Source organism: Chlamydotis macqueenii, chromosome 14, assembly GCF_036417535.1.
Source record: "Chlamydotis macqueenii isolate bChlMac1 chromosome 14, bChlMac1.mat, whole genome shotgun sequence".
In the NCBI taxonomy this organism is placed as follows: Eukaryota; Metazoa; Chordata; class Aves; order Otidiformes; family Otididae; genus Chlamydotis; species Chlamydotis macqueenii.
In genome coordinates, this window is record NC_141569.1 from 1,846,977 (window position 1) to 1,874,326 (window position 27,350).

Sequence of the window (27,350 nt, forward strand, 5' to 3'; positions counted from 1 at the left end):
GTTGGTTTTGACTGTTGCAGCACCGGCTGAAGTGAGAGGAGGTGCAGTGAGCAGAACGTGCTGCAGTGTAGCTGGCTTTGCCTAAACAATTGAAACTGGTTTTTAAAGCTGATGATCACTTACTAATTTGCCTGATGAAGGTTGCTATTTTTGGATAAATGGCCAGTAAAAGTAAGTGTCAGAAGGTTCTTATTTTGATGATGCAGCTTTACTGTGGTGCATTCAAATGATGGAGTGCCCACTAAGAAGACGAAGCAGCTCGTAGTCTGGTGGCATCAGCTCATTTGAATGTGGTATAAAACTTTTTCATGTGTCTCTGGACGCTCTCGTTGGCGTGCTTTGTCAAGTTAATTGTTGTCCATAGACAGCTGTAGATAGGAAGGGGTAATCTCCCTGAAATTTATCTGCGTGGTGCACTGGAGTCGTTCTCCACTTTGTCAGTGCTTTGCTTTGTCTGCCGTGTTTTACGGGGTGCTGTCAGACAGCTGTGAGTCATGGGAGATCCCGGAGCAGTCCTGAGCTGCGGTAGAGGAGGGTGCTGAGCACGTTCCTGTTCCAGGTCACGTCACCGCTTTAGTGCGACTGCTTTTTGCACAAGGACCTCGCTGCATGTCAGCTGGTGTTTGCTGTCCCGGTCCCTGCTGTGGGTACGTCTCTGAGTTTGTTCCATAAACACTTCTCAGGTTTAGAACAAAGCAGGGTTTTCTCCAGGTTTCAGATTTGTCAGCAAATACCTACATCACCGACAAATCCAAAACTTGGAGCGGAAGAGGCCCTGCAGCTTGCTCAGCAGTTCCCAGCACTGCCGATGTATTGGAGTTGCACGCGTGGTCTGTAGATGTGTGAAACGCCTTAGGCCCGATTTCATCGTTCCGTTCCGTTACGCAGGGGACTATGTGGGTGTTTAATTATTGTAACCATGGGCAGCAGTCGTCCCTCTTCCAAAGGGCTGACTTATTTTAGCTGGTCTAGAGACTTGCTCTCCACACACAGACAGAGAGTAATACCTGGCAAAGGCTCGTTACGCATGGGATACGCTCCATGCTGCTTTGGAGTTTCAGTAGAGGGTGTGCAGACATCTCCTACAAGTTAACTGTCACTATTGACTCTAGTCACTTGTTGAAGGTATCTGTTATTTTTTTGTTTTGCTTAGCAGTGTAGTGTCATGTTAGAGATGTAGTACCTGCCACAGCTTACTACAACACCCCCCCCCCCCCCCCGTAGTTTAACCTAATAAAATGCCTAACTTCAGCCTTTTTTTTTTTTTTTTTTTTTTTTTTAAGTTTCTGGTGTCTTAGGACTGGATGCTAATTGCGGGCAAAAGGCATCTGTCCTATAGTCAAAGCTCTCTTATTTCCAAGTTCCACAGCTGCCGTGGTGCTGATAGATGTCCCAGAGCTAAACCGATCGTCCGTGGAGAAGAATATAAACTAGAGATGGCTTTCTCTTCCTGCCTGCCCTTGGCTGTTAAACCCTTGAAGGCCTGAAGCCCAAAGGTACGCACGTGGTACCTACAGAGCTTCCAGCTGCCATCAGGAGTTACCAAACGGCTGCCTGTGCGCCGGCTCTGCCTCGCCGTGCTCTGCTGCTCCCCCGCGCCGAGCGGGGCGTCTGGCCTACCTGGAAACAGCGACACAGCTGTTTCTGTCTTCAGGACTATCTGGAGAGACTGAGGAGGAATTCCTTAACCTTTGAATTGTTGAAGCAGAATTCCAAGTGTGGGGTTAATCCTCTCTGTAGACCTCGGTACAGCAGATGTTGCTGTTCATTTGGGGATGGCGCTTCGGGGCTAGGCTCGATCAATGAACGGTTCCACGGCTTCACTGAAGCATCTTGTCTTGTCCTGAGGACAACATAGATGAAGCTTTCCTATCTCTTGCTCTTTAGATGAGAGGTGAAGGGGTAGACCTGGGGCTTGCAGAACGGCCAGCCATGTGATTTTCCCAATTTAGTGGTTTGTTCCTGGCTCGCATCCTTTGATGGGTGTGTGCTGGGAGTGTTCACTGCATGACTCCTGTTTGGGTCAGGTGAGTGGGCTTGGGTAGCTACAATTTGACTTAACTCCAAGTGGAGATTGTTACCAAGGCTTCTGAAAGTGTCCGCAGTGCAGAGCAATGTGTATGTGTTTTCCCCTTGTTAGCTGTTGTTAGTTTAGAGATGGAAACTCACTCGTAGCCCGTGTCCCTGCCCATTTCCCCACCTCTCACTGATATCAGATTGGGTCATTATTAGCTTTACTAATTTTTCTATTGATTTTGCAGGTTTTTCTTCTCTGAAAGATGAAAAACTTCAGGTGGTATCAGAGTTGAAGCAATCTGTTTGATGGCAGAAATTGATAGTCTCGGCTATCGTGGCTTTAGAGGCAGAGGTTCTGGGTCTGTGATGGATTATTTAGAAGTGAGTTAGAGGGAAGCAAGCAAACGCATCCTGATAAGATGCGGTAGGGTTGAGCTGGATTCCACATTAACACTCTTCTCAATATTTTTAGCTCTGTGCAAACATAGAAGTAAAACTACTTTTTGCAGTAAGCCTTTCTGCAGTATTTTGTCCACTTCATCAAGGATATTTCAATATTTTTTGTAGCTATACAGTTGAGAAGTATCTTGGAAGGACCTCTCCACTCAAAATGCCTTTCCTGTATCTACTGCTGTCTTTAATCTCACACGGTCTCGCAAAACCCGTTCTACCAATTAAATAAGCAATAAAGCTGTTCTGTTTGCTAGAAGATTGTATGTTTAAACAGCAGAAGTCCTCATTGCTCCTGTCTTTTAAGATTAAAAATTCAGCTGCAACACTACCTTCAGATTTAGAGCCATTAGAATGGATTTTCCAGATTTATTCTTGTCGTAGTTCAGCCCCGATCAGGACCAGACTACGCAGTCTCTCTCTCACTCCCCCCACCCTCCAAGAGAATAGGGAGAGAAAATATAAGAAAAAACGGCTCGAGGTTTGAGATAAGGACAGGGAGAAATCCGTAAAGTTACCGTCACGGGCAAAACAGACTCGACTTGGGGAAAACTATTCATTTATTACTACAAACAGCAGGAGAATGAGACAGAGAACAAGATAACCTCCATCCACCCTCCCTCTTCCCAAGCTTAACATTATCTCTACTACCCTCCCCTCCCGAGCGGCACAGGGGGGAAGAGGGAATGGGGGTCGCAGTCAGTTCATCATACGTTGTTTCACGTCGCTGCTTCATGGTCGGGGGAAGAACTCCTCGCATTCCTCCCCTGCTCCAGCGTGGGGTCCCTCCCACGGGCCACAGTCCTTCGTGGAACTGCTTCGGTGTGGGTCATCTCTTCCACGGGTGCAGTCCCTCTAGAACAGCTGTCCCAGTGGGCCCTCCACAGGCCACAGCTGCCTTCAGGCATCCACCTCCCCTGGTGCGGGGTCCTTCACGGGCTGCAGGGGAATCTCTGCCCCTCTGTGGACCTCCATGGGCTGCAGGGGGACAACCTGCTCCACCATGGTCGTCACCACAGGCTGCAGGGGAATCTTGGCCAGGAGCTGCATTATTCCTCCCCCTCACTCTGAACTGACCTTGGCGTCTGCAGCTGTTCCTCACAACAGACTGGTAGATGGCTCTCAGGATCTTTTTTTTACATCTTATTCACTTCTCATCTCCTCTCCACTTCTTGCAGCTGGGCCGGGCCGAGTCGGGCCCAGTCAGCTGCCCGGCGGGAGGCCGGAGGGTAAGGCCTGCACCTCCCCCTCTGCGCCTCTGCCCCCACTCAGCATCTTCACATCTTCTCTCCTCTCTTTTTTTTCCTGTTTTCCCATTCTTAAATACGTTATCGCAAAGGCGTTATCACGGGACATTCTGCTACCAATCGGCTTGGCCTTGGCCAGCAGCAGGTCCGCCCTAGGCCCGGCCGAGTCCACTGAACAAAGGGGAGCGACTTCCAGCAGTTTCCTACAGAAGCTACCACCTTAGGCCCCCCCCTACTAAACAAAACCATGACAATTCTCCTGATAATAATACAGGAAATTATCTGCTTTTGAATGTAGGGAATAACGACCCATTCATTGTTTAAGAACCTTCTTGATGGATGAACCTTTCCCACTTTTCATGAAAGAAGGCTGCTTTTTTAAAGGGGGGTAGAGCATAGCGCACCTCCATCGAGCAGCGGATGCAGTGCACACCCGTAGGGGTAAGGGCTGCTGGAGAAGCAACCAGCACTTATCTCTGTGTCTGCTTTGCTTGAGTATTCAATGCACACGCGTAGAGCCTGCTGGGAGAGAACAGGGGGAGTTACTTGAACAGCATTTAAAATAGATACTTCGGTTTTTTGAGAGGAAGATATATTAGTTTCTAAAAATGTCCTGGTAGCAGAGAACACCACTTCAGTTTTGCTTGGCTGTGAATTGGAGGTGTTTGTGTTACGTACTGGGGAGAAAACTTTGTATTTAACTCATGATAAATTCCCCTCTGGTCACTGCTCAGCTCCTGGCTGCTCGCTCTTATCTTTCAATCCAGGTCTCAAATGATTTTTGGGTAGATTTAAGTCTTTGGTCTTGTCCCTTTAGCAGACTGAGAAAGAAGAAAAAGTCACATTTCTTAGACCTTGTCGATTAAAAGCAGCAGAAGAGCTAAACCAGTGTTTTTGTTACCTCTCAGCACAGAAATGTTTGCTGAATGCCCTTAGTAGCCGAACCTCTTTTAGACATTCATCACATAAATAAACATGAAAATCTGTTAACGAGGCAAATTTATCTTCTTTTTTTGTTTGTTTGTTTGAGGTTTTTTTTTGTTTTGGTTTGGTTTTGTTTTGGTTTTTTTTGTTGTTGTTGTTTGGTTTTTTGTTTTTTCTTTTTCATAGAATGGTTTGGGTTCAAAGGGACCTGTAAAGCCCACCCAGTCCAACCGCCCTGCAAGGAGCAGGGACATCTCCAACCAGATCAGGTTGCTCAGAGCCCCGTCCAACCCGGCCTTGAACATTTCCAGGGATGGGGCATCCACCACCTCTCTGGGCAACCTGGGCCAGTGCCCCACCACCCTCAGCATAAAACATGTCTTCCAAATTAACTCCCAGAGCACATAGTTCCTAACGTCAAATATGACAGATAGAGCTCTAATTCATCATAGTACAATTGATTTCCTAGTATCTTCATGGTAATTAAGTTGTTGATTAGGTAACAGTGATTTCATAAAGCTTTTCCCCTCAGGAACAGGTCACAGTGAACATTACCCTCAGAGTTCTGTGGTGGATGAGCCCTTACGCTGAGTTCTGTCCCTCAGCCCGTACGCTGACCGGAGGCGGGAGTCGCTGCGTTCCCAGATGTGCTGTAGTTTTTGGTTCATTTCTGCAGTCCTCTCCAGTCAGATCCTTGAGTCTTTTTTTTTTTTTTTTTTTTTGGCAGCTGCCTTAACACAGCCAACATTTAAAAGTAAGTCGCTAGTGATGTTGATGTTCCCTGTTACTAATTGGATAGAAAGGTTTTGCACAGTGTATTCAGAATACCATTTTTTTTCTCAAATTTATTTTTTTGCTTGTGAAAATGGCTTTGCATTTGAGATGCTCTTAAAATGTCTCTTTCAGAGTTTAAGAAAATAGGTCTATCAAGGGCTGCTTTGAAGTATTAGAAGGATTTGAGAGCCAACTGACATTTAAAACCCTTGAGAACTTGTTCCAGCCAAACCTTTCGTAAAAAAGTAAATGCAGCTAAGGCTTAGTTGCTGAAATGATTTCAGCTGGCAGTTCAGCGCATGTAATCATCTCGGAACATCCTGAAACTTGCTCTTTTGTTCGACTGTTGTATCGAGGCTTTGGGGCTGTGTCCCTGAACTTGTCACTTCTCTAAATCAGAAACCTTTCTCGTGTTGGGATTTTGAACAGTACGTTCATTGCGGTCGCCTACAGAAAGAACGCTTCTTGGACAGGGAATGTGTTTCTGACACTTTCTAGATGGCTGTAATTCTGCGCTGACGTGATGTCGTGCTAGTTCGACATCTCTAAGTGATACGGATTGTCCTTGTGAAATTCCTCACAAGGTGGTCCTGTTGGAAACACCATGCTCCTGGCTGGCGCCGTGACCAACAGTGGGTCTACTGGTGTCCTAAGGGAAGCACCCAGGGCTAGGGCCAGGTCCCAGCGGCCTTGCCGAGGCTCACGCCAGCGTGCCGGAGAGGGTGGACTGCCTGGACACAGGTACTCACAGGGGTTCGGGCTCTTTGGTTTGGTTTTCACTCTCTCATCTTGCTTTTAGAAACTATTTTTGCTAGTCAAGAAACATCTTGTTTGGAAAGAACCTGTGCAGACCAGCTCATTTATTGCAGTAAAACAGAAACTGCTGTCTTTGATACGATTATGGCAAATGGAGTGGCCCAAACCTGACTTCTCTACTTCTGGATAGTGCCGATGTGCTCTTGAACTGTGGAGGATGTAGGCTGGTCTGTGTGTCATGAAAGAATGAGCTTTTGACACCTCCGTTTGAAAACAGAGGAAGAAAGAGGCAAATTCGGTTTTACAGTATACACAATTTTAATAACAAAATTTTTCTGTACACTGCACTTTGACTCCATTGCTTACACCCCCTCCCACCAGAAAGTGGCTCTTCAAACATAATTTAACACAAGACTCCATCTTTTTAATCTCTGGTTGCTAAGCTGGGAGAATAGTTCACTCACTAATGTTTTCATGATGGTAAAAAGAAAAACGGGGTGAGTTTGGTTTGGTTTTTTTACAAAGGAGTGGTTGAAGGATAGGAGCTTACACCAGAGGTGCGTGGGCTGCTCGGTGTTTTGCCCTTAGATAGCACAAGTTTTGCCTGATCTCAGCCTTGGTGATGCCCACCAAAGCTTCTGTTGCCTTTCCCCAGACACCTCTCGAAAGGTTTTGTTTACAAGACGTGAAACGCTGCATTTCTAGCTGGCTCTGAAGTGATCTTTAAGCGTCCTGCTAGCGGGGTGCTCAAAAAGCAAACCTGGCACCAGTTCTGGGGTACAGGGCTCTGCGATGGAGAGGGGTGTGGGGAGGGAGGAGCTGCTGCTCTGCAACTGCCTTTGATTTTTGTTGTTTCCTTCCTTGTTCTTTTTTGGGGGGAGGGAGGAGAAGTACTGTATCCCTCTCTGAACTCTTTAATTTTTATGGAAAACTTCATAAGAACGATGAAATTGGGTTTCTGGCTAGATTTTCACAGGTCTGAACAGATGGATTTTGATAGCTCTGCGGATCGCAAAATTAAATCAACTTAATTTCTGTACTACTTCAATGAAAATAAACTGAGACACATTAAAAAATAAGTGTGGTGCAGATTTCAGGTTTAAAGCCACTGGATATTTCTGATTTTACATGTTAGCAATAGGCCACTGTCTTCTAAGGGGGTAATGGGACGTAAGCTCAGCTGCGTGGATTTGCATGCACGCCAGGCTTATCGCTGAAAAATCAGATAACTTCTGCTTGGGGGAACTGCAGACAAACCAAACACCGATACAGCAGCATTCATTATATTTCCATCTGATAGGGAAGGGAAGCTCTGTGCGGAGGAACCCTTCAGCTGAACTAAACACTCACCCGTTTTACTCTTTAGTGAGTCATTTTTAGCGGTGTGCGTTTGGACGATGATCTAATGCCGAGCGACTAAAGAGAGGGGAGCTGAGAGCATCAACTCAGACCTGTTCCAGTACGACGACTCGGAAATGGAAGTTGTGCCGCCAGGTTTGCGTTTCACTGACGTGAGGGCAGGGGGGCGGAAGGCTGGCTGGAGACCAGTAAGGCTGGAGGAGATCTTCGGATGGGACCAGGATCTCGTGAGCAGTAGAAGAAAATCTCATTTCTAAAAGGCCCTGAACACTTGCATGAGGCTGTGCCTAGAGGTGGTGAAGCACCTGAAATGCTGGTTAGTGTCTGTAGAAACTGAAGTGATATCTGGGGAGAGCAAGGTAATAACCTCTTGTCATCAGCCAGTGCTTTTACTGAAATAGAATCACAGAAGGGTTTGGATGGGAAGGGACCTTCAAAGCCCACCCAGTCCAACCCCCCTGCAAGGAGCAGGGACATCTCCAACCAGACCAGGTTGCTCAGAGCCCCGGCCAACCTGGCCTGGAATGGTTCCAGGGATGGGGCATCCACCACCTCTCTGAGCAACCTGGGCCAGTGCTCCACCACCCTCAGCGTAAACAATTTTTTCCTAATATTCAATCTAAATCTCCCTCCCTCTATGATAAAACCATTACTCCAGGATGAATTTAAACCAAATCATCAGGGTTCTTGTCCCACAACCAAAATAAATCAGGGGCTGCTGAGTAATGCAGATATCACAGTACCCTCCTTGCGTGGAACAGTCACAAGCAATTGAGAATGGAAGACAGAAACTTTAAAAATAATTAAATAAATAAACCCCAAATTAACAGCCTCTGGCCATGTCCTTGCGTGGAGCGATGGCTTTGCCTGCCGTTTGCTGTCTCTCCTCAGGGAATTCAAGTTGACTTGGCTGCTAGTGTTTGACATTCTGCGGGCTTTACGATACCTGTTACCCTAAATGTAATGTTTGCAGATTTGCTTTGTTTACGCCCGGAACCTGGCAACAAATGGCTTTGGAAATGGCAGACATAAACCAGGACATTTGGGAGACTGGCTGCGTGTTAGCGTGCAGTACAGGGAGTCAACGTAAAACCGCGCGGTGCCGTGCCAGGCTGGGTCTGCTGGCCTGTCTGCGGGACCAGTGCGTACTGGGGATACTGGTGGGGGGAGAGAAGTTGGGTGCCTGGGTGTGTTTGCTTTGAGAGACACTGAAACAGTGCTTTAATGCTTGGAAAATTGGTATGAGTGCTGGGGCGGAGAAGAGGATGAAATCCAGCAGTGCTGGAACATCTGTCTCTACTCTGCTTGGGCATAATTATAAGGTAATAAAGGTGCAGCACCTCCTCGGGAGGAACCACAGCACGTCAGAGCCCGTTACTGGGTGGCAGACGGACGTGGTACCTCCTGAACTGGCTCGCAGCGAGGGTTTCTGCTGGGTGGGAGGAGAGAGGTGGAATCCCTTCTCGCAAATGCGGCTGGGGACACCAGAGTTCAGTATTGACGCCTGATGGCTGGTGGTGGTGTAGCGAGGTTATTTGCCTCCCAGTTTAATTAATGAGCTGGGTTACAACTTTGTTTCTGCTGGTACCCTACAGGTGAAAATCATTCCTAAAGGTGTCTGCTTTCCAGTTCCCCCAGCACAGCCTGGTGTTGGCTCACACCAGGTGAGGAGCAGCATCCTGGTTTGCTGCTGGGATGCTGGGCCACGCTTCTGCCAGAGCAGAGCCAAGCCTGGCCGTAAGGGAAGAGCTGCCAGTGCTTACTGGTGGTGAGGAACGGGGCGAGCCTTTCTGCAAGCAGCTGAATACCCTTGGATACCAGTACATTTTTCTATTTTATCAGCTTAGGTCTGGCCTTCTGGCTCACATGGGATTTAATCCTACAGAATATTTGCTGTTTGCCCACCTTCCCTGCAGGGTTTCTCGTATTCGGTTAAAAGCACTAATTGATTTCCTAGAATTAGGTGTAAATCGGATTGTCGTGGTAGAAACGGTTACGAGGGTTCAAAGGTATCTCTGGAAAAGCATTAGGCTGCACTGGGTCTCTCTCATTAAAGTACAGAGTCACAGGAAGTAAACAAAATATTTGTTTTATAATCAGGGCACTGTACGTGAAAGTAAAGTGATGCAAATTAATGTCTTCAAAACCAGTAATTGAAAAATCTTTATGTAAAATCTTAACAGAAGTCACACTTATCTTGCTATAATTGCCTTGGACGAATTAATTTCACAATAAAACATCAAACTGTTGTATAATTGCACCCTAAATACCTCACTAAGTGGTAATACAGATATATAAAAGCAGAGTGAAATAGCAAACAGATTTTTATGCAGTGATCTTTCTGTTGAAGAACTTTGCAGAGTAGTTTAGTACAACACAATTAGCATACTGTAATTACTGGCTTGTTCAAGGTATGTCAACACTGTGAGGAGTTTCTCTTCGTCGGTGTGTGCTGGTTTAACACTGCAGCGTTGGACACAACACATTTTTTAGTTATACATACATGTATATATATATTAAAAATTTTTCCGTCCCTCTGGTCCTTTTAGCTTTGGTTAGAACGTGTACAATATCGGAGCAGTTGCCGTTAAAAATAGCGTAATCCTCTGCAGCCCCCCACCCCTGCCCCCGTGGCACCCGAGTACCACCGGCGCTGCATAGATCTGCAAATATTTACATACAATTTCAGAATCTGGCATAAATAGCAGTATGGTACTTCTGGCTAAAGAAATCGCGTTTCTCCTTAAGAATGAGGTGCGTGTGTATATATATTTATATAAGATTTTTTAAACGACACACTAGTTTAGATTGTGTCCCATGTCAAGTAAGAAAAGAAACATTTTTCAGTGAACTGTTCGATAAACTAATTGTATTTTCCTAACTTAGCAGAAGGTATTTTGGGGTTTTCTTTGTTTGTTTCTAACTGGAAGTTAGCTTGAATTTTGGGAGAGGAGGACAATTGAGAGCTTATATTACAGGGGCTGATTCTGTCTCCAGAGAAACCAGTGGAGTCAGCGCACGAGCACAGCTTCCAGGCGAGAGGAAGCCTGGGCTGGGGGGGCGGTGGAGGGACAAAGAGAGGCTTCTTCCCTCCTTCCCTCTCCTTAACCTCGCGCTTGATATTTATTTTAATTAAGAAAAAACTTCACATGAAGGGTATTTACACATGAAAAGGTGCTGAGATGCTGTTTGTTCATAGCCGTGAGTAATTAGCCGGAATTCACGAACAGCATCGTCAAGTCAAACCAGAGAGCTGGTAAGAACTGAATGCACTTAATACCGAGAACCGATCCCGTCGTACCAAGCTTTCTGAAATGAGCTACGCTGCCTACGTGGTCAGCGCCCGGAGAGCTGTCCTGAGGGCTTGTGATCGTCCTGCCAATTTGTGAGCCTGTGAACCGCTCCTTTCTCTCTGTCGTGAGCTTAAGCCAGCCAGACTATGAACGCAGGTAGGAAAACTGTTCAAAATAAATGCACTCATCCCCAATGCACTCAGATCCCCTCCTGGACCTTCGTTGCTCCCTCTTTTTGCTTCCCCTCCCCCCTTTTTTTTTTTTTTTTTACTGGAGTGAAATAGAGGAGGAAAATCTCCCTCCCCGGCTGCCTTTCAAGTGAGCGGAGCCAGCTGGAGCGTTTGGGATCCTACAGCTGCAGCGGAACAAACGGAGCCTGCGTCCCCCCGCAGATCTCTGGACAGCCAGCCAGCATCCTTCCCCTCAGACTGCTCTCGTTAGGAAAAGTAGGATATGGAGACGTGGGGATAAATGTTTACACACAGTCAGGTCATTACATAACATGAAACAGTTTACATAGTTTGAGGTGAGCGTCTTTTCAGACTTTTAAAGGTTAGGAGTGCAAGTTTAATGTAATCATTGCTTCTTTAACACTGAAAATATTATGGATTTATTTTTTTAAAAACTTAAAAATAAAAAATACTGCACCACTCCATAAACAATGTTTCCATTAAGTAGCTTGGAAAATTAGGCTTTATGTCAACATTTGTAAAAATTAGAATCTGATGTAGGTCCCCTACAATTTTAAAATAGGTTACTTATCTGGTTTAATTTTGGATGGCATGTAGGTATTATACTTCACATTCTTTATACGGCAGCTGCTGACACTTGCACTGTCCGTAGCCGTTGATGATGATGAAGGGTCCTTCGTGGGTGGGTTCGTATTCGTTATAGGGTCCCTGGTCTGACATGTTGGCCATATGCAGCCGAGTTTGGGATCGGAGCTGCCTGTGGTTTTGAATCATTGAGCACTGTCTAATTCTTCGTAATGTGGGAGGGCAGCACTTCCTGGAGATGAACACTATAAAAATGATAAAAAAGAAAGAAAACAATAAAGCCATTGTTCCTGTAATTACCCTCTGAGTGAAGATGGCATTGTTTGGCTCGGGGAAATGTTCTTCGGTGGTAACGACCATGCCTGCTGTAGTTGGAATCTCTTTGTCTCCCATGTGAAAATGAGAAGAGCTTATTCTTTTCGTGTACTCGGTGGTGGGAACGGTGTACGTCGTAGCCACGGACGTAACAGCAGTCGATAAATTCCAGCAAAGCTGAAAACCATACACTGCGTCGAGAATATCCTCTCCCTGGGTGTGGTCGGGGCTGTGGCAGAGGATGGAGTGCTCCCAGCGACCTTGGAAGCCACTCAGCCATGTGGCCAAGGCGCAGATCTTTGGGCTGCATTCCCACAGATTGCCGGAGAGGCCCACGGTGGTGAGGGACGTCAGTGAACTTAGGATCTTGGAATCCAGAGTGGTGAGCTTGTTGTTATCCATTAGGAGGGTTTTAAGGTTAGGCATAGTTTCAAAGACGGTGAGGTCGATGGCTTTGATTTCGTTTCCAGTCAAATCGAGCTTCTCTAAGGTGCTCCAGGTCCACTCCATCCCACATGTCAAGTTGCTAATTTTGTTCCACTGCAAGAAGAGCGTGTGCAGGCTGCTCAGCCGGAGGAAGTGAGCAAAATTAATCTTTGTCAGCTGGTTGTGCTCTAGGTGAAGCTCCCTCAGCTTGATTAATCCCGCAAATCCGTTGCGAGCCAAACTTCGCAAGCGGTTTGTGCTCAGATCCAGGAACTCCAGGCTACGACAGTCCCAGAACAGGCGGACCGGGATGGTCCGCAGGGAGTTGGACCGCAAGTGCAAGGTCTGTAGCTTGCGAAGGCCGTAGAAGAGCTCGGGGTGCAGAGATGACAACTGATTAAAAGAGAGGTCCAAATTCTGCAGGTTAAGCAGCTGGCTAAAAGTGGTGTTTGGCAAATGAAAGATTTTGTTGGAACTTAAGACTAATTCCTTAAGTTTATACAGTCCTTGAAAAGAATCTTCTCTGACTGTTGCAATTTGATTATGATCTAAGTGAAGCCAAGTAAGTTGACTGAAGCTTGCAAATTGATCCCTCTCAAGTTCAGAAATAGAATTGTGCCTCAGTGACAAACCTAGCGAGCCCTTTTCAGTGGTGTTTGGCACTGAGTGAAACCCCTGAGAGTCACAGTAAAAGAGCAGCTTCTCACAGCGACATTTTGGTGGACAAGCCATGCCCAAGGCAGGCAGCATTTTTAAAACCATACTCATTGCATATAGTGCTGCCAGCATACGAGCCCCTAATGGCCACTTGAAATGTAAGCCTGCAGAATATAATTTAGGAAAACAACAAGATAGGATAGCCTTATCAGTACACTTGGAACATCACGGTGGAAGATTTCACTGCAGATAACATTGCCATGCATTTCCCACAAGCTAATTCTAAATGCAAGAAACAACTCGCTACGAAACACGGCACGCTCGGATATTACACTTAGGATAAGTCTCTGACTCCGTTACGGAGGATTACAGCGTCACGATCGGAAAACATTTTTTTTTTTTTTTTTTTTTTTTTTTTCCATAAGGTTCAGTGCAGAACAATTGGCTTTAGCATCTAAGTGCTCCTGTAAAGCACAGCCGGCCATTCATTACAGAAGGAACAGAGAAACGCAAGAACTTACCCATTCTTTTGAGTACATTGGAGGTTGCATTCAGTCGTAGTTTGAGACTCAACGCGGTGAGTCTGTGAAGGCTCAATGTGAGATAGCCTCTGAATAATTTACTGGCTTCAGCGTCCTTTGATATCAGTGCAAAATTGAATCCGCAACACTCTCCTGGAATATTCCTTTTGAAATCGCTGGCTCGATCTCCTCCGGCAGGTCGGCGATTTTTAAATCGATGCTTAATACAAGTTTCCGTCCTCTGTGGCTGCTCAGCTGTTTAATTGAAGCTCACGTTTTCTTTTTCCGCAGCTGTGCCTTCCTTTAGTCCTAACTTGTTGATGGCAGATGGGTGGCTTATTGCTGAGAGAAGCTCCTGGAGTAGCATGAGTGCATTTACTGAAAAGCTTTTCAGGGAAGCGGCACAAGAATGGGTTTGCTTATGCGCTGCGACCACACAGGGCTGTATATAGGCTGACGTCACCCCGTGACGTGCCTTTTGTTTGGGTTTTCCAGAAGCTTTGCTGTTTTAAAGCATTGTGCTGCATACCGTCAGCGTGTTAAAGACCACTGATAGAGGGGGGAAAAAAAAAAAATTAGCGGTAGGGAGTCCTTCATCCCCATGAAAAGAAGGAATAGGAAAGGCTCGCGGCACCCCGCTCCCCCCACGTCGGTGCTGGCTGCGTTCCGCTGGCAATAACGGCAGCGCAGAGCTGCGGCTGGAAGTGCTTTAGCGCTCGCTGCTGCCGGCTTTCCGTTAAATATCGCTGTGAAAAGGGAACTTTTTAGATGCAGAGTATCCCCAGTTTGAGTAGGGGGGATGCTGGTTAGCACCAGCTTCTCGCAGAGGTGAGAGGGACGCGGCGCTCAAGGCTCCGCGTACCAGCTGCGTGCCGCTGTGGTGTCTGCGGAAGCGGCGGGGGGAAGGAGCGGTCGATGCAGGCGGCGTGTCAGAAAGTGTAGCACGCAGCCCAGAGCAGAGGACAGGAGCGAACATTTCCAGCCGTGAGAAATTTCTGGAAAAAGCAAAGCTTGTATTAGGGCACAGGAAAAATTTAATTGGAATCCAACTTGACAGCATGCAGTTATGAAACTAGAAAATCTATTTTTTTTTCCCCCGAACCGTGGCTTTTGTACTGGCTTTTTCCTGGGGACTGGAGTCGTGAGGTTGGCATTTGCCATCGGGACTCAGAGCAGTTTGGGGGCTTCCTTGCGGTCACCGTTTACGTTCTGGTGTCATGAGCCCCCCGTGAAAGGAGGGACGTGGCTTCCAGTGGCATCTCGATGCCGGGTGGGTCCGTAACGCTTATCCGGCTTGGTTTAGAGTGGCAGAAACTTGCGTTTGCAGAAACGGTGACCCCACAAAGCCGGCTGCTGTTAGAGCTGAGCCGGGCTCTGCCGTACACGCACGCTGGAGGAGGCAATGTGCTGTCGTGGCTGCTTGTTGTAAAAGTTCACTGCCCTTCTGTCTGGAGCAGGCTCTGCTCTGGGACAGCTGGTCCTGACACGTAAATGAACAGACCTGATTCAATTTTTTTTTAAATGGTTGTAGGATGTTTTGCGTGCGTGTGCAGGAAAGCCTTTGGAGCAGCTGCTCCGGCCTTGACCCCATGTGGATGAGGCAGGGGGGAGCTCCGAGCAGCTCGGGTAAGCTTTTTTATTTTCTCCTTGAGAGAGAAAGCAGCAGCGTAGTAGAGGCCCTCGGCAGTGGCACCAGAGTTTGCTGTGCAGCAGCGAGGTACCGCTGACCACCTCGAGATGCGGGATGAGCTGAGAACAACAGACTTGCCCTGCTGATGGAGGGAGGTGATGAATGGTGCAAAATAAGATTTTAAACTAAAATGGCCATTTCCTTTTGTTATTAAGCTGTGGTTCCTTAGAGAACCTTATTTAAACGAAGACTTGCTGTTTTCTGTCTGCTTCTGCCTTCCTCATCCCATGGCGTAACTGTATCACTGACGGTGGTGCTTCCTCTGCGGGGTGGGCTGTCCCATCCGGAGCGCACTAAAGGGAATTGCGGAGTTGGAAGTACAGGGATGGAGAAGGTGAACTCTTCAAAAGCAAACCAACAAAAAGAAAACCTCAAACCCAATAAAAAACCAAAGCAAAACAAAAAACCCAACTCATTAGGAAAGTGAGGAATGATAAAACAAATTGGGAAGTGCTAGAGAAACTTCTTGAGTTGTTGTGCCTTAGTAAATATTTTCACATTTGCTCTGCAGCAAAAGAAATAAATGCAAAGAAATGACATAAACCTATTTAAGGAGTTTCTTCACATTTAATGTTCTGTGTAGGGAAGGGACAGAAGCTGCACGCCAGCTTTAGCTGTCAGTCGCCAGCTGTCTGATGGAAGAACTGCGCCCGAGTACCTGCGGTTGTGCTTCCCGGCGCAAAATCCTGATCTGAAGTGTTGATTTGAATTTTAATAGTATTTAAATACGCTAACATAACCTTTAAAAACAACATTTCAAAGGGTGTAATTAATAAAGTGACAACGGCTGTAAGGTCAGATGTTCCTCCTCTCCTGTGCTGCCTCTTTGTGCTGTTACCAGGAGGCTGAATTCAGGTATCTTTTGGAAACATTTTGCTTTTTGCATCAATATGTGTTGGTAGGTTCCTCCCACGTTAGGGTTGTGTAATTTGGCACAGAGTTAAGAGTTAATGCTCAAACACGGTAAGTTGCTTCCTTTCTAAAGCTCTCTGTTCGTTGGCCCATAACCAAACAAGGGCTATTTAGCACCTTGCCAGCGAGTTTCCTGTTTGGGAAACTGTTAACACGAACTTTATGGGCGTTTTTCTTAGCGAAACCTGTTTTGGTGTGCGCTTGTCCTGACATAACAGTTATTACTGAAAGCGTGCACCTGATTCTCTTAAGTCTGGAACTGCGGTAACATTCGCGTTGTTCCTTGGGAGCTGCCTGGAGTGTTGAGGTGTAACAGGCTGGGAATAAACCCCAGCTGCCCGCAAAACTCTCACAATTGCGTTTCTCCCAAGGCTGAAAGCTCGCTTGCGTGCCGAGGGAAAGCACGTACGAGTGCCATCTGGGGACTCCTGCCAGAACGGGCTCTTCGAAGTAACGGCTCCAGTCATCACGTGCAGCACGGAGAGGGAAGATGGCAGGAGCGCCTTGGGAGTAAGCTTGCTAGGACCAAATAACCCTCTTGAGGGCTTCTCCCTTACCCCGCTCCTCCAGCAGCAAAATAACTGGTTTTCCTGCTAAATGTGCATGCTGGAAACGTAGAATTGCACCCTGAGGCTAGCGTTGTCATTTAGTTAGGCTGACATCTTGTGGAAGCCTTCCTGGTGGATTAAGAACAACAAATAAGCTGATTTTACTTGATGTAGACGTGGGCTGCGTGGCTTCCTTGTGCTGTGGGCTTGGAGGAAGGCAAGCCCGGCTGTCGCTGGTGGGACTGAGGCACCCAGGATTTGAAGCCACATCCAGGATTTGAAGCCTCGTGCATGGCACCATGCGAACAGACAGCCCCCTGTGAAGCAATGATTGTGTTGATTTTTTGCTGGACATCAATACATTGAGGATAATGGGCATATTTGCCGCTTTTTTTCAAAAAGCTACCCTTGGTGCTGTGTCAGTAAGGCTGCGAGGCGAAGGAGACCAGCACAGATGTGTGGCTGTAGCCTTACTGTGCAGGACTGTTCCTCGGGTGTGCTAGCGTGGAGCTGGGGGAGCGGCGAGCCCCAGGAAGTGGACGCAGGAGAAAAGGGCACGTCCGAGGCAGTGTGTCGTCAACAGACGTGTCCAGCTCTTCAGGCTAGCTGCAGAGATCCTTCCGGTGGGAGGGACAGGACATGACACCGTTGGTGAGGTGTTGTCTTCCTGGGAGCACAGGACACGTGTGCTGCAGTGCAGCGTGGTGACCATCACCTCCCTGTCTGGCAGCTCTCTGCATCTGGCGCTGGTTGTGTGTTTCGATTGCTCTGCGCCCCCGTGGGCGCTGAGGGGAACGTGGGGCCTCCGTGGCTGTGGCCTGGCGTTGGGGAGGGACGTTGGGCCAGGAGCAGCTGCGCGGGAGTGGGAACCCAGGCATCTTTATCCGGATCCAGGCTCTTGCTGAGTCCCAGACGACGCTGAGCAGCCATCGTGCTTTGGTAAGCCATGGGCTCGCCATGGGAGTCGTCTCCTCGCCACAAACCGGTGTGTAGTTCTGCTCCCTCAACTGTCAGACCTGAGATATGAGAACGCTGCTGAAGTTCGTGTGTCACACATCACTGCTTACCCTTCCTGGTCTTGAATGGGCACTATTCTGTTTGCAATTTGTTTGCAACCCTTGTATCACGGTAACGGAGGGGGATGCATGGTGTCCTGTGTTAGACGTGTGCAGTTAGGCTGGGTGTCCAGGCAAAAACGAAGCACGTGACAAACAGAATGTGGGCACTGGATCAGCAGTGGCACGCTGACGTGCGACTCCCTTTGCCGCTGCCGGCACACAGGACGGTACGCCAAACGCTCATTTTTCACTTATTAACTCCCCATCGTTAACCACGATGCTGGCTGTCATGCAAACAGCTCAGAAGACAATTCACAGATCACCTGAAGCAGAAACCTCTCCGCAAACCATCTTTTTTTTTTTTAGGTAACCGCATGCTGGGCTTAACCTAAACTGATGATGAACTGTTGAGAGGAACAATGAAAGGTTTTGATGTTGAGCTGTAAAAACATGGCTTTTTGGGTATCTTGTTCTAATATGTGCGCTGCTGATCCTCGTGACTTTACGGCAGCGTTCATGTACCGCCACCACCATGCTGTTACCTTTACAAATCAGTTTGGGTTAGATTTTAACATCGGTAGCTGTAGGAAGAACTTGGTCCAGGTTTTTTTGTTTGTTTTAATTCAGATGGCCCATCTACGAAGGGAGTGCCTTGTGACAGAAATGGTGGTGCCGCTGGCTGCCCTGTACACAAATCCCCTTTCTTTGCTTTAGGCAATGAAGAGCCAAGCCTGGAGGGGATAGCTGCGCGAGCTGGAGCCGCGAGGACGCGACACTGCCTGCCTGTATGGCTTTCCAAGCCGGGCAGCGGCGGCCGTGAGAGCAGAGATTATGGAGCGCGGGGGAAACGAGCAATTTAAACACCAATTCCAGCCTCTCTGATAAAGATCTGATTTAATTTAAAGCGAATTTGCACTGTGGCTAAATTTATTATCCGTGATACTGGACAGAGCCGTGGTATCATACTGCAAAATGACTGACATGGTCAACACGACCCCATTAGCTGCTTGCCGTACAGCCACGGCAGAGCTTGCCGTTCCCTCAGCAGGGTTTTGTGCGGAATATCTAAAAATCCTATGAGGAGTCTGAATATTCAGATTTTGCTGTTGTGAGACCTCCTAATCCTGTGGATAAGAGAAGCTGATGGCTGGGATGTGTTGTGGGGCCGAGTCATCGCTTGGCTCCTCAGTGAAAGTCTGGACTAGAAACAAGGACTGATTTTTTTTAACAGTAAGGCTAATTGGTTAATGGAAGAGATTACCCAGAGGTGGTCAGCTGTCACTTGCAGCCTTTAAAACCGGTGCCGCAGTTATGTTTTATGTTTTCATTTTATGCAAAAAAAGGTCAAGAAGCTTCATACGGACAAAACTTGACGTCCTTGTCTCCAGGCCAGGACCTCGGTTGGAATTGGCTGTGATGATTTAGGACGTTAACAGCAGCGGGGTTTCCTTAGCTGCAGAGGTGTGGGCGTCCATCACGACTGTCCTGTTCTGCCCAGCTGCACCAGTCCCAACAAAGGAGCCGGGTTAGCGGCTGTACGTACTAAATGGTTAAATTACCCCAGCTAAATTAGCAGGGTGTTTTATGTTGCAACCTTCAGAGTGAAATCTTGTTACTACTTTTGATGAGCTTCTGTACTAAAATTTCTGACTGTCAGCAGGGTGGAAATAAACTGCTAAAATCTACTGGGTTTAGATAATACAGCTCTTTCTGTATGAGTGTGTGGTGTGGCTCTACAGGCATGGATCAATGGTATGAAATCAGAGTGGCTCAGGCTCGGGCGTACTCATCGCGTGCTTCTCAGGGCGTTTCACATAAGACTGGTCTGCTCTGATCAACTGGATGTCTGTTAGTGGAAGCCATTTCTTGGTTTCCCTCTCATCCAAAAGGCATCCAGTCCTCGTGTGCCGAGGCTGCTCTGCGCTGTGAAGCTAGGGACGGCGAAGTGGAAGCAAGGGGTGGACTCGCTCCAAAAGCGTGCTCCTGCTTTGCGCTGACATGGTAACGGAGGGGCGCCCAGGGAGAAGTAAAATGGCACTTGGTGGAACAGCTGGATGCTTGGCTTCTACATAATAGATAAATACATATCTTAGATCCAAAGATATTCCTGGAAAATCCCTCCCATGCGTTCAGGGGTGTTGTGGCTTTGATGAAATGATTACACAGAAGCACAGAATGGTTTGGGTGGGAAGGGACCTTCAAAGCCCACCCAGCCCAACCCCCCTGCCAGGAGCAGGGACATCTCCAACCAGATCAGGTTGCTCAGAGCCCCAGCCAGCCTGGCCTGGAATGTTTCCAGGGATGGGGCATCCACCACCTCTCCGGGCAACCCGGGCCAGTTGTCACCACCCTCAGCGTAAAAATTTTTTTCCAGAAATGTGGGAATATAGCAATAGGTAACATGGTGTGAAAGCATCAGCCAGGGCGAGCAGCTGCAATCGCAGGTTCGTGTCTCCGAGCAGGCGTTTGGTTTATGCAGGGCCAGCTGGCAGGTTTTTGGGTGAGTTGCCCACCTCGGGGTGCAGCACCAGTGCACCCAGAGCTGCGGCCTGGGGCACGGCGATTGCGTTCAGTACAAGCTGAACGGGGACTTTTCTAGCCTGACTGTGGTTTGGGTTTCATGTCTGCCAAGCATGGGAGCAGTAAACTATTCAATAAACAAGTAGCGTTAATCTTCACTTTATTTAGAGATTTCAGCTTTGATTTTTGAATGTGGAGTGAAGAACAGGCCAGCGTCGGGTCTGGCAGAGGCTGTGTTTGGAACAAGCTCCTGGTTTTAATTTCAGTCACTTTTCAGTCACCTTTTGTGATGAGAATCAAATTACTTGATCAGGAAGGTGACAAATCTTCAATAATTCATTAAACTGTAATGACTTTACATCCTCATTTTTTTTCCCCTCTGGTTTAGTTTAATTTTTATTTCTGCTGTGGAGTGGACTCCATGTTTTAGATTCAGGGCTGCCCATCCCGGTGTTTCAAACCAGCCAGTCACCTGGAGAGCTGATAACTGGCATACCCTCACTTCAGTGGTGCTAAATGGTTTTTGCTCTCCACAGGATAATTATATTGATCGTGGCTTAGAACTTCAGAAATTGGTTTGCGGTTGCATGAAGTATGTTTCAAAACCCTAATAGAAGCTATATTATACATTAAAAAAGAGAAAACTCCCAGCAAAACTGAAGACCAGCATTGTTGTATCTAACACTCCCAATGTGATATAATGAGGAGATGTTGGACCCGGCGTCTGCTGAAGGGAATCTGATTGAAGCGGAGTTGTTCTGGGCTCAGTGCGGTGCCAGCTGTGGGGTGGTCAGCTGAGCTGGTGGAAAAAGAGAAATCTAGAACTCAGAGGCTGGATATGGTCTGTGGCTGATGAGGAGCAAAGAGCTAGGTTTATGGAACCATCCTTTTCCTCTGAAAGACAGCTGAAGAGCGTTAAAGGTAAAATCCTAAGATGTCAGATGTTCCTGTGCTGTCCAAACCAACCAGGAGGAGAGCGCTTCGTTAGGAAGGTGGAGACTTCACTTCTAGTGTGTGTAATCACCTAAAAAAAGTAATAATACTGGTTTTACTTTGAAACCTTGAGTATCTGTTTACCTCTTTTGTCTCTTGTGTTTCAGGCTGGACGCAAGGAAAGAAGCGATGCGCTGAACTCTGCGATTGATAAAATGACCAAAAAGACCAGAGACTTGCGTAGACAGGTAATTAATGTATAAAGTTGATACTTACTGGGACAAATGAGTGCGTTCTGGCATGTTTGCCCTCTTGGAAATATGTTACCTGTTGGTTTGTTTCCAGTGGGCAATGGGCTTGCCTGCTTGTAGGTAGTGAATTAAAAGCTCAAGCTTCCAGTGCCCAGTTCTCAGGGAAGCGTAGGGTGGAAATGTCATCCTCTGTTAACTGTGTCATAAAGAAGCTGGATTCTTAATCGTCCTTGTGGCAAGAGAGATTTTAAAAAACCCACAACCCTACTAAACTCACGTTTTATGGATTTTTTTAAACATAATCAGGTATGGTTTATAATTCTGACGGTATTCATCTTGGAGAGCCTATTTTCTTTGAGGACTGTGTTTATGTAACACCAATCTTTTCTCTGTGTGGTTTTTAAAGCAATATATCCTCCTTTTCAAGTAAATGCGAACATGAATCATAGAATAGTTAGTTAATAGTTAATATGGGCCAAGTTTGAAGAATGTTTTTGTTCTAGTAGAAGAATAAAAAGTTAAATCAGCGTGTTGTTTAATCAGCTGAGAGAAAGCAGCAAATTTACTCAGACAAAACCAATATGAGCTGCTAAATCAATATTTGTGGCCAAACTGGTGACTTGCACTTATATAACTAATCCAGTTTTTTAAGGAGATTTAATTTAAATTGAAGCAAAAAGTGTATAGACAAGACTTAGCGCAGAGAAAGCCTTGGTCACACAAAGGAAAAAGGATCAAGGACAGAAGTGCTTAAGCTTTACATATTAATACAGTAAAAGGAATACAGCAGTGGAACGCTACTGAAAAATAACTCATTCTTTTATTTTTATTTTAGCTCCGCAAAGCTGTTATGGACCACGTATCAGACTCTTTTCTGGAAACAAATGTTCCGCTTTTGGTATTGATTGAAGCTGCCAAGAATGGGAATGAAAAAGAAGTTAAAGAATATGCCCAGGTTTTCCGTGAACATGCCAACAAATTGATTGAGGTAAGATGGCACAAATGAAAATTGAATTGTCACTAGTTAAATTCAGGCAAGCTTAGGCGCAACACATTTTTCGATTCTGTTGAAACAAATAGCAAATTCAGTAACAAATTTGCTTTTAAAATTTTGCTTCAGTGAATTTAAATGCAATTTAATTTAATATTTTAAAAATTTATAATGTAAGCTTATCAAAAAGCAGCAGCTACTGTTGCATAGCCTATGTAGCTTTAGATATTACACAATGTGAGCATGTTATGCTGTTACCTTTACGTACTTTGTTAACTGGGGATGGTGGTACGGGGTAAGGGAAACTGGTGTGACTGTCTGGCTGTACCACGTGACCAGTTGCTTGGAGCCTGTAGGCTTTTTCTTCCCAGTAAGATGTCAGTGAATATAAACAGGCCTTTTATGTGGAGACTTTTAGAAGGAAAATCTGTCAAAGGTAATAGTTTTCCAACAGGCAGTGTGCTTACAAAGAGCAGCGTATGTTCATGCCGGGCCTTCACGGATCCATCCTGGTAACCTTGTCCTCTTGCCGTTGTTTTTGCGTGAGCGTCTTGTGCCTGTTGATGCTAAATGGCAAAGAACCATCATCCATAGGTATTGCTGAAGAAACATGCCACTAGAAATAAACTTCAGAAACTCCTCCTGTGCACCGTGGTGTGCTTTGAGGCCCCAGCTGGCTGGTGCGCTTACCCTCGGCAGCGCCTGGGAACAGTCAGGTACTCAAATACTCATTCTTCACTTTTGGCCTGCCACGTTTCAGTGTAAATGCCATTTTAATATAGTTTCAAAGTTAGTCTGTTCTAAATTTTAAGTAACTAACATTGTTTGACAAAACAGCAGGCAGAGGACAGTGCTGCTGTGCGCTGCCCTGGCAGCAGGATGCGGCCGTTCCACGTGCAGTAGTGGGAACACTTTGATCCAGGTTTTGTCTAAAGCCTCCCTTCTTCATGTTGCAAGCCTAATTTATGTAGAAAATTATTTTTAAGGCTTGTTTACAGGAGAAGTTCACTTGCGTAACGATAGCAGCACCTATTCTGCCACCTTTTCAGTGAATGTGTGGTGTCTACGCACAGAGTTTGTTGGCGTAATTACAAAGGAATACTTGCACTGCTCTGGCCGCAGGCTTCCCTCCTGCTCTTGCTAGGTGAGCCCTTACTCCCTGCTCCCTCAGAACACATGTGCCGCCTGAAAAGCAATGGGTGGCTGTCCTCGCTGGCACGTAAGAGCAGTTTTTACTGACCTTACCTTGTGTGCAAAATGCCAAGCTGCAAATGAGTTTTGCGGAACCTCTATTCAGCCAAACAGCCTGTCTTTCAAGAAAGACTATTCCCCCAAAAGCATGCATTAAACTATTTCTGACTGGCATCAAAAGGTTCTGCTGAAATGATACGCTGCTGCAACAGTTTTTTGAAGGCTTGCTTATTGCTTTTGCTGTCGAAAATGTAACGATAGCTGCAGAGTAGCATGGTCTGGGTGGCTTAGAGACCCCTTCCAGGGGTGTGGATGCATGAACACATACGCTCAGCTTCGACAGAAGGGGAGTGGGACTCCTGCAGAGCCCTTGTCTCAAGGGGATAGAGAGCCGCTGTGGAGCCGTGTGCGATGTCAAATTTACGGTGAAGGAAGACACGTCGGGGTCGGCTGCACTTCAAATGTCTCCGTGTGTGTCTGCCAGAATGGAGAGGGGTGTTTGCAAGTTCCAGTATGATTCTGCTCTTGGGCAGCAAATGCGACTGCAGGTATCCAGAGAAACAATGAAACATTGTGTAAGAGCAGAACAGCAGAGATGTTCCACTTGGTGAGATGAGAAGTGATTGCTTCCACCTATTTTCAGTGGGAGATAAGTGTGCCGGGGAGTTTATCATAACTACCCTCAGAAACGCTGCTGAGTGACTCGACATCAAATGTGACAAAACAGCTGCAGCGCGAACGGAGCTGTGTTGTGTATCGCGCCGTGACGGACAGGCTCCTCTGGTTTGGATGTCGATGGGAATGCATCCTTTCCCTGGGTGAGTGTGGGGAGTTCTTGGTCCTGCAGCGCAGAGGTGTTTCCAGGCCCTCTGCGTAGCTGTAAAGAGACGCAAGCACGTGATTTGGGTAATTTTATTTTGCAACATTCCCTTTTTGGCAGCAGAGCGCTGTCTGCTTTCTCGTTCCTAAAGGCCAGGCAGCTGAATTTGACCAAAAGGGGCAATAAGCACAAAAATCTGATTTGCCTGCTGGATCTCTATCTTCTAGAGAAACCATACCAGAGCCGTGTCCCGCAGGGCTTCCGTCTAACTTAGCGAGATACCAGCCTGCTTATCCTGCCTCTGGAAAACTGAGAAATGGTAAAGTTGTAAAATGAGACTTGTCTCAGTTGAATAATGCGTTTCAAAGATAGCTTTCAAAATCACTGTGTACTAACGGTCCATTAACGAGCTAGCACCCTGCCTGAATTTTGTTAAAGGAGTTTGATTCAGGCTTGAGAAGCCGATTTAAATGCAGCACACAAGTAACAGAAGAGGCAGTATTTTGGGAACCGGCGTGAGAAAAAGCTAAATTAACTTGTGAGCCATGAAAGTCTTCCTAATTTACAGATTGCACAGCACACAGTTGTGTTCAGTGATCTTTGTGATGCTGGGTGAAGTAGCCTTGGCTCTCCAGCCTCTAACTTTGCTCTTGAGGAAAGGTAGCTTGGTGTTGGCATCCGTGGGTGTCACGTTCCTCCCGAGAAGAAACTAGGCTGTCCTGCGCCTCTGTGCTCGTTTTTAATGATGTCACTTAGCACCGCGCGGACTTTTTGTTCGTCCCAGGCTTTGAAGCGTGCTCGTGCAGAAGGTGCCTTTGTGCCGCTCCCTGCAGTCGCTGCGGTGGCACTTTGGCTGTCCTCTGAAGAGTGAAAAAGCCCTGAAAGTTAAGAAGAAACTTTTGCTACGCTGTTGAATGCTTTAGAAAAATAAAAATTGGGTTGTCTATTTGTCACTGTTTTATACTGTGTAGTTGGAATGGAAAAGTTTTTCAGACCTTTGAGAAATTAGGTTGATGAAAAGTGGATGAGGACAGAGTCCGGGGTAAAGGCCTGCAGTAGCTGTTTGCTTGCTGAAGGATATTTTGGAAAGGGAGAGTTTAATTTCTTAAAACCAGCAAATCATCTTACCTTATTCTGGAACCCAGTATCCTTGTGTCAAATGTTTTTCTCAACTTAAATTTTATTTTTAAGTCTCTTTTTCAGAGAAACTTTGGTGAGACTTAGGAGATGAAAGCTCTCAGTGATGTTCCATGAGAATCAGTTTTTTTCCGGTTGCTTTAATTTATCTGCAAAGACTACTCTGTGCCTTTTTTCGATGCACTGGGTTGTATCTCGCATGTGGAGATGATTTTCTCATCTCCAGTGAAAACCCGTGAACAGATGCAGACTGCAAATTTATTTGCTTGGAAAGAATCACATTTGGGCACTTGCAACTCCGTAAGCTATCCGTAGCCTCTCACACTGACACTTCCCCTTCTGCTGCCCTTGCTGTCTAGCCCAGTTTCCTAGAGTAATTCTTTAGACCTCAGTCTAAAAATACCGCTGCCCAAAGCCTTGCACACTTGCAACATTTTTATTGCAGTTTATCGTGATTTGCCCTCACTCGCCGCCTGTGTATTCTTCAGAGAGCCTAATGGCTGCACGTTTTTTACACATGGAAAGCTTTAAAAAAAAGCCTGGAATAAAACACAGCTTGGTTTTAAAATAATAGCCAGCTTTTGGATTTCAGACACAGCCCAGGTTTTGAAAAACTGAGACTTGGCTGTCCTCTGTTCATGAGATGTCCCTTCCCTGGGCATGGCTGGTTCCCTTTCTCATCCAGGTGTGTCCTTAGTTTGTGCACCTTATACACCGATTAAAAACAGGAGTGGAGTGGAAATACCCAGCAGATGGAGAAATCAGTCTGGTCTCACAAGATTATCCCTTGTGCATCTATTAGTCACCTGCTTTCCCAAGTTTATGCAGAGTTTGTAGAACTGTCATATTTGGGGTGGGAGTTGGATGGGCTTTGCTCGTCCTTTAAATATTCGTTCTCCGTGTTTGCCGCCTAAGGTGCATACCAGTACTGAAAGAGATGATATGTCTTGGGTGAAAAGTGCAGACAAGCACAGCACTTGGCACCCAAATCAAATACCGACTTGAAAAGCTTTTCTGAATCTTTGGGTGTCTTAATCTCTCAAAACGCAGCGTTTTCCAGGCTGTTGTTGTTACCAGTCACACCTGAGCAGCTATTTTTCCTGTTCAGTAAGCGAGTTTACAGAGGGGTGGCAAAACCTGCAAACTCAAGTTTGTCTCTAAGTTGCTTTTATTTGGAAGGTGATTGTGTGTTACAAGAGAAATGTCCTTGTGCTGTGGTCTTAAGAAGAGAGTGAGTCCAGCTCCAGAGTAATTTCCCATTTTAGGACCAAGAGCAAAATGTCTCTGCCGAAGAACAAGCACGTTTTCTGTCGTTTGTCTAAGGTAACCTTGGCAGCAATTTAAACAAATGTCTTCAGTAAATGACCGCTCTAACTCTAATGTGCCCTCTAAAGCCTGACACTCTTCAAGAACCGATACACTTTCCTTGTAAGTTCATTTTATTAGTCAGGTAATTCATAAATAAATTAAATTCTTCTCGTAGAACATGCTTCCCTTACATTCATAATCGGTAAAGTAGGAAAGCTTCAGCAGAAAAAATGTTCTTCCATTTTCCAGCAAAACTGGATATACAAATTTAATAGGTCATACATAAATAAAGGCAAGTGACCTTTTAATAGGATAACTTTTAGTTCTTGTAAGGGCTTTTTTGAGGCCAGTCTTCTAATGCTACACCAAATTATGTATGAAAGGGTTCTCAGAATGCTAGTACAGATTAAAAATCATGTTGGGAGAGGAGTAAGACACGTCAGGATTATCTTTCTATCCAGATTTCATTCTAAGTAC

General features: G+C 46.3%; 2 protein-coding genes across 3 annotated transcripts in view; one reads left to right on the forward strand and one right to left on the reverse strand.

The window, feature by feature from the left end:
* Positions 1-27,350, forward strand: part of CTNNA1 (catenin alpha 1) — a 115,625-nt gene that overhangs the window by 48,206 nt on the left and 40,069 nt on the right. The window contains exons 8-9 of the mRNA XM_086758698.1: positions 21,343-21,423; positions 22,262-22,414. Of these exons, the coding sequence (XP_086614824.1) occupies positions 21,343-21,423; positions 22,262-22,414 (234 nt within the window). The remainder of the gene's footprint in view (positions 1-21,342; positions 21,424-22,261; positions 22,415-27,350) is intronic.
* LRRTM2 (leucine rich repeat transmembrane neuronal 2) lies at positions 6,467-13,892 on the reverse strand. 2 transcript variants are annotated; one of them, XM_010121775.2, is made up of 2 exons: positions 13,515-13,892; positions 6,467-12,729 (listed from the first exon to the last, which is right to left on the reverse strand). In XM_010121775.2, the coding sequence occupies exons 1-2, from the start codon at positions 13,542-13,544 to the stop codon at positions 11,611-11,613; spliced, it is 1,149 nt and encodes a 382-aa protein (XP_010120077.1). In that variant the 5' UTR covers positions 13,545-13,892; the 3' UTR covers positions 6,467-11,610. The 2 variants fall into 2 exon arrangements, with proteins under 2 accessions (XP_010120077.1, XP_010120076.1); XM_010121774.2 differs by having other exon boundaries at positions 6,467-13,157.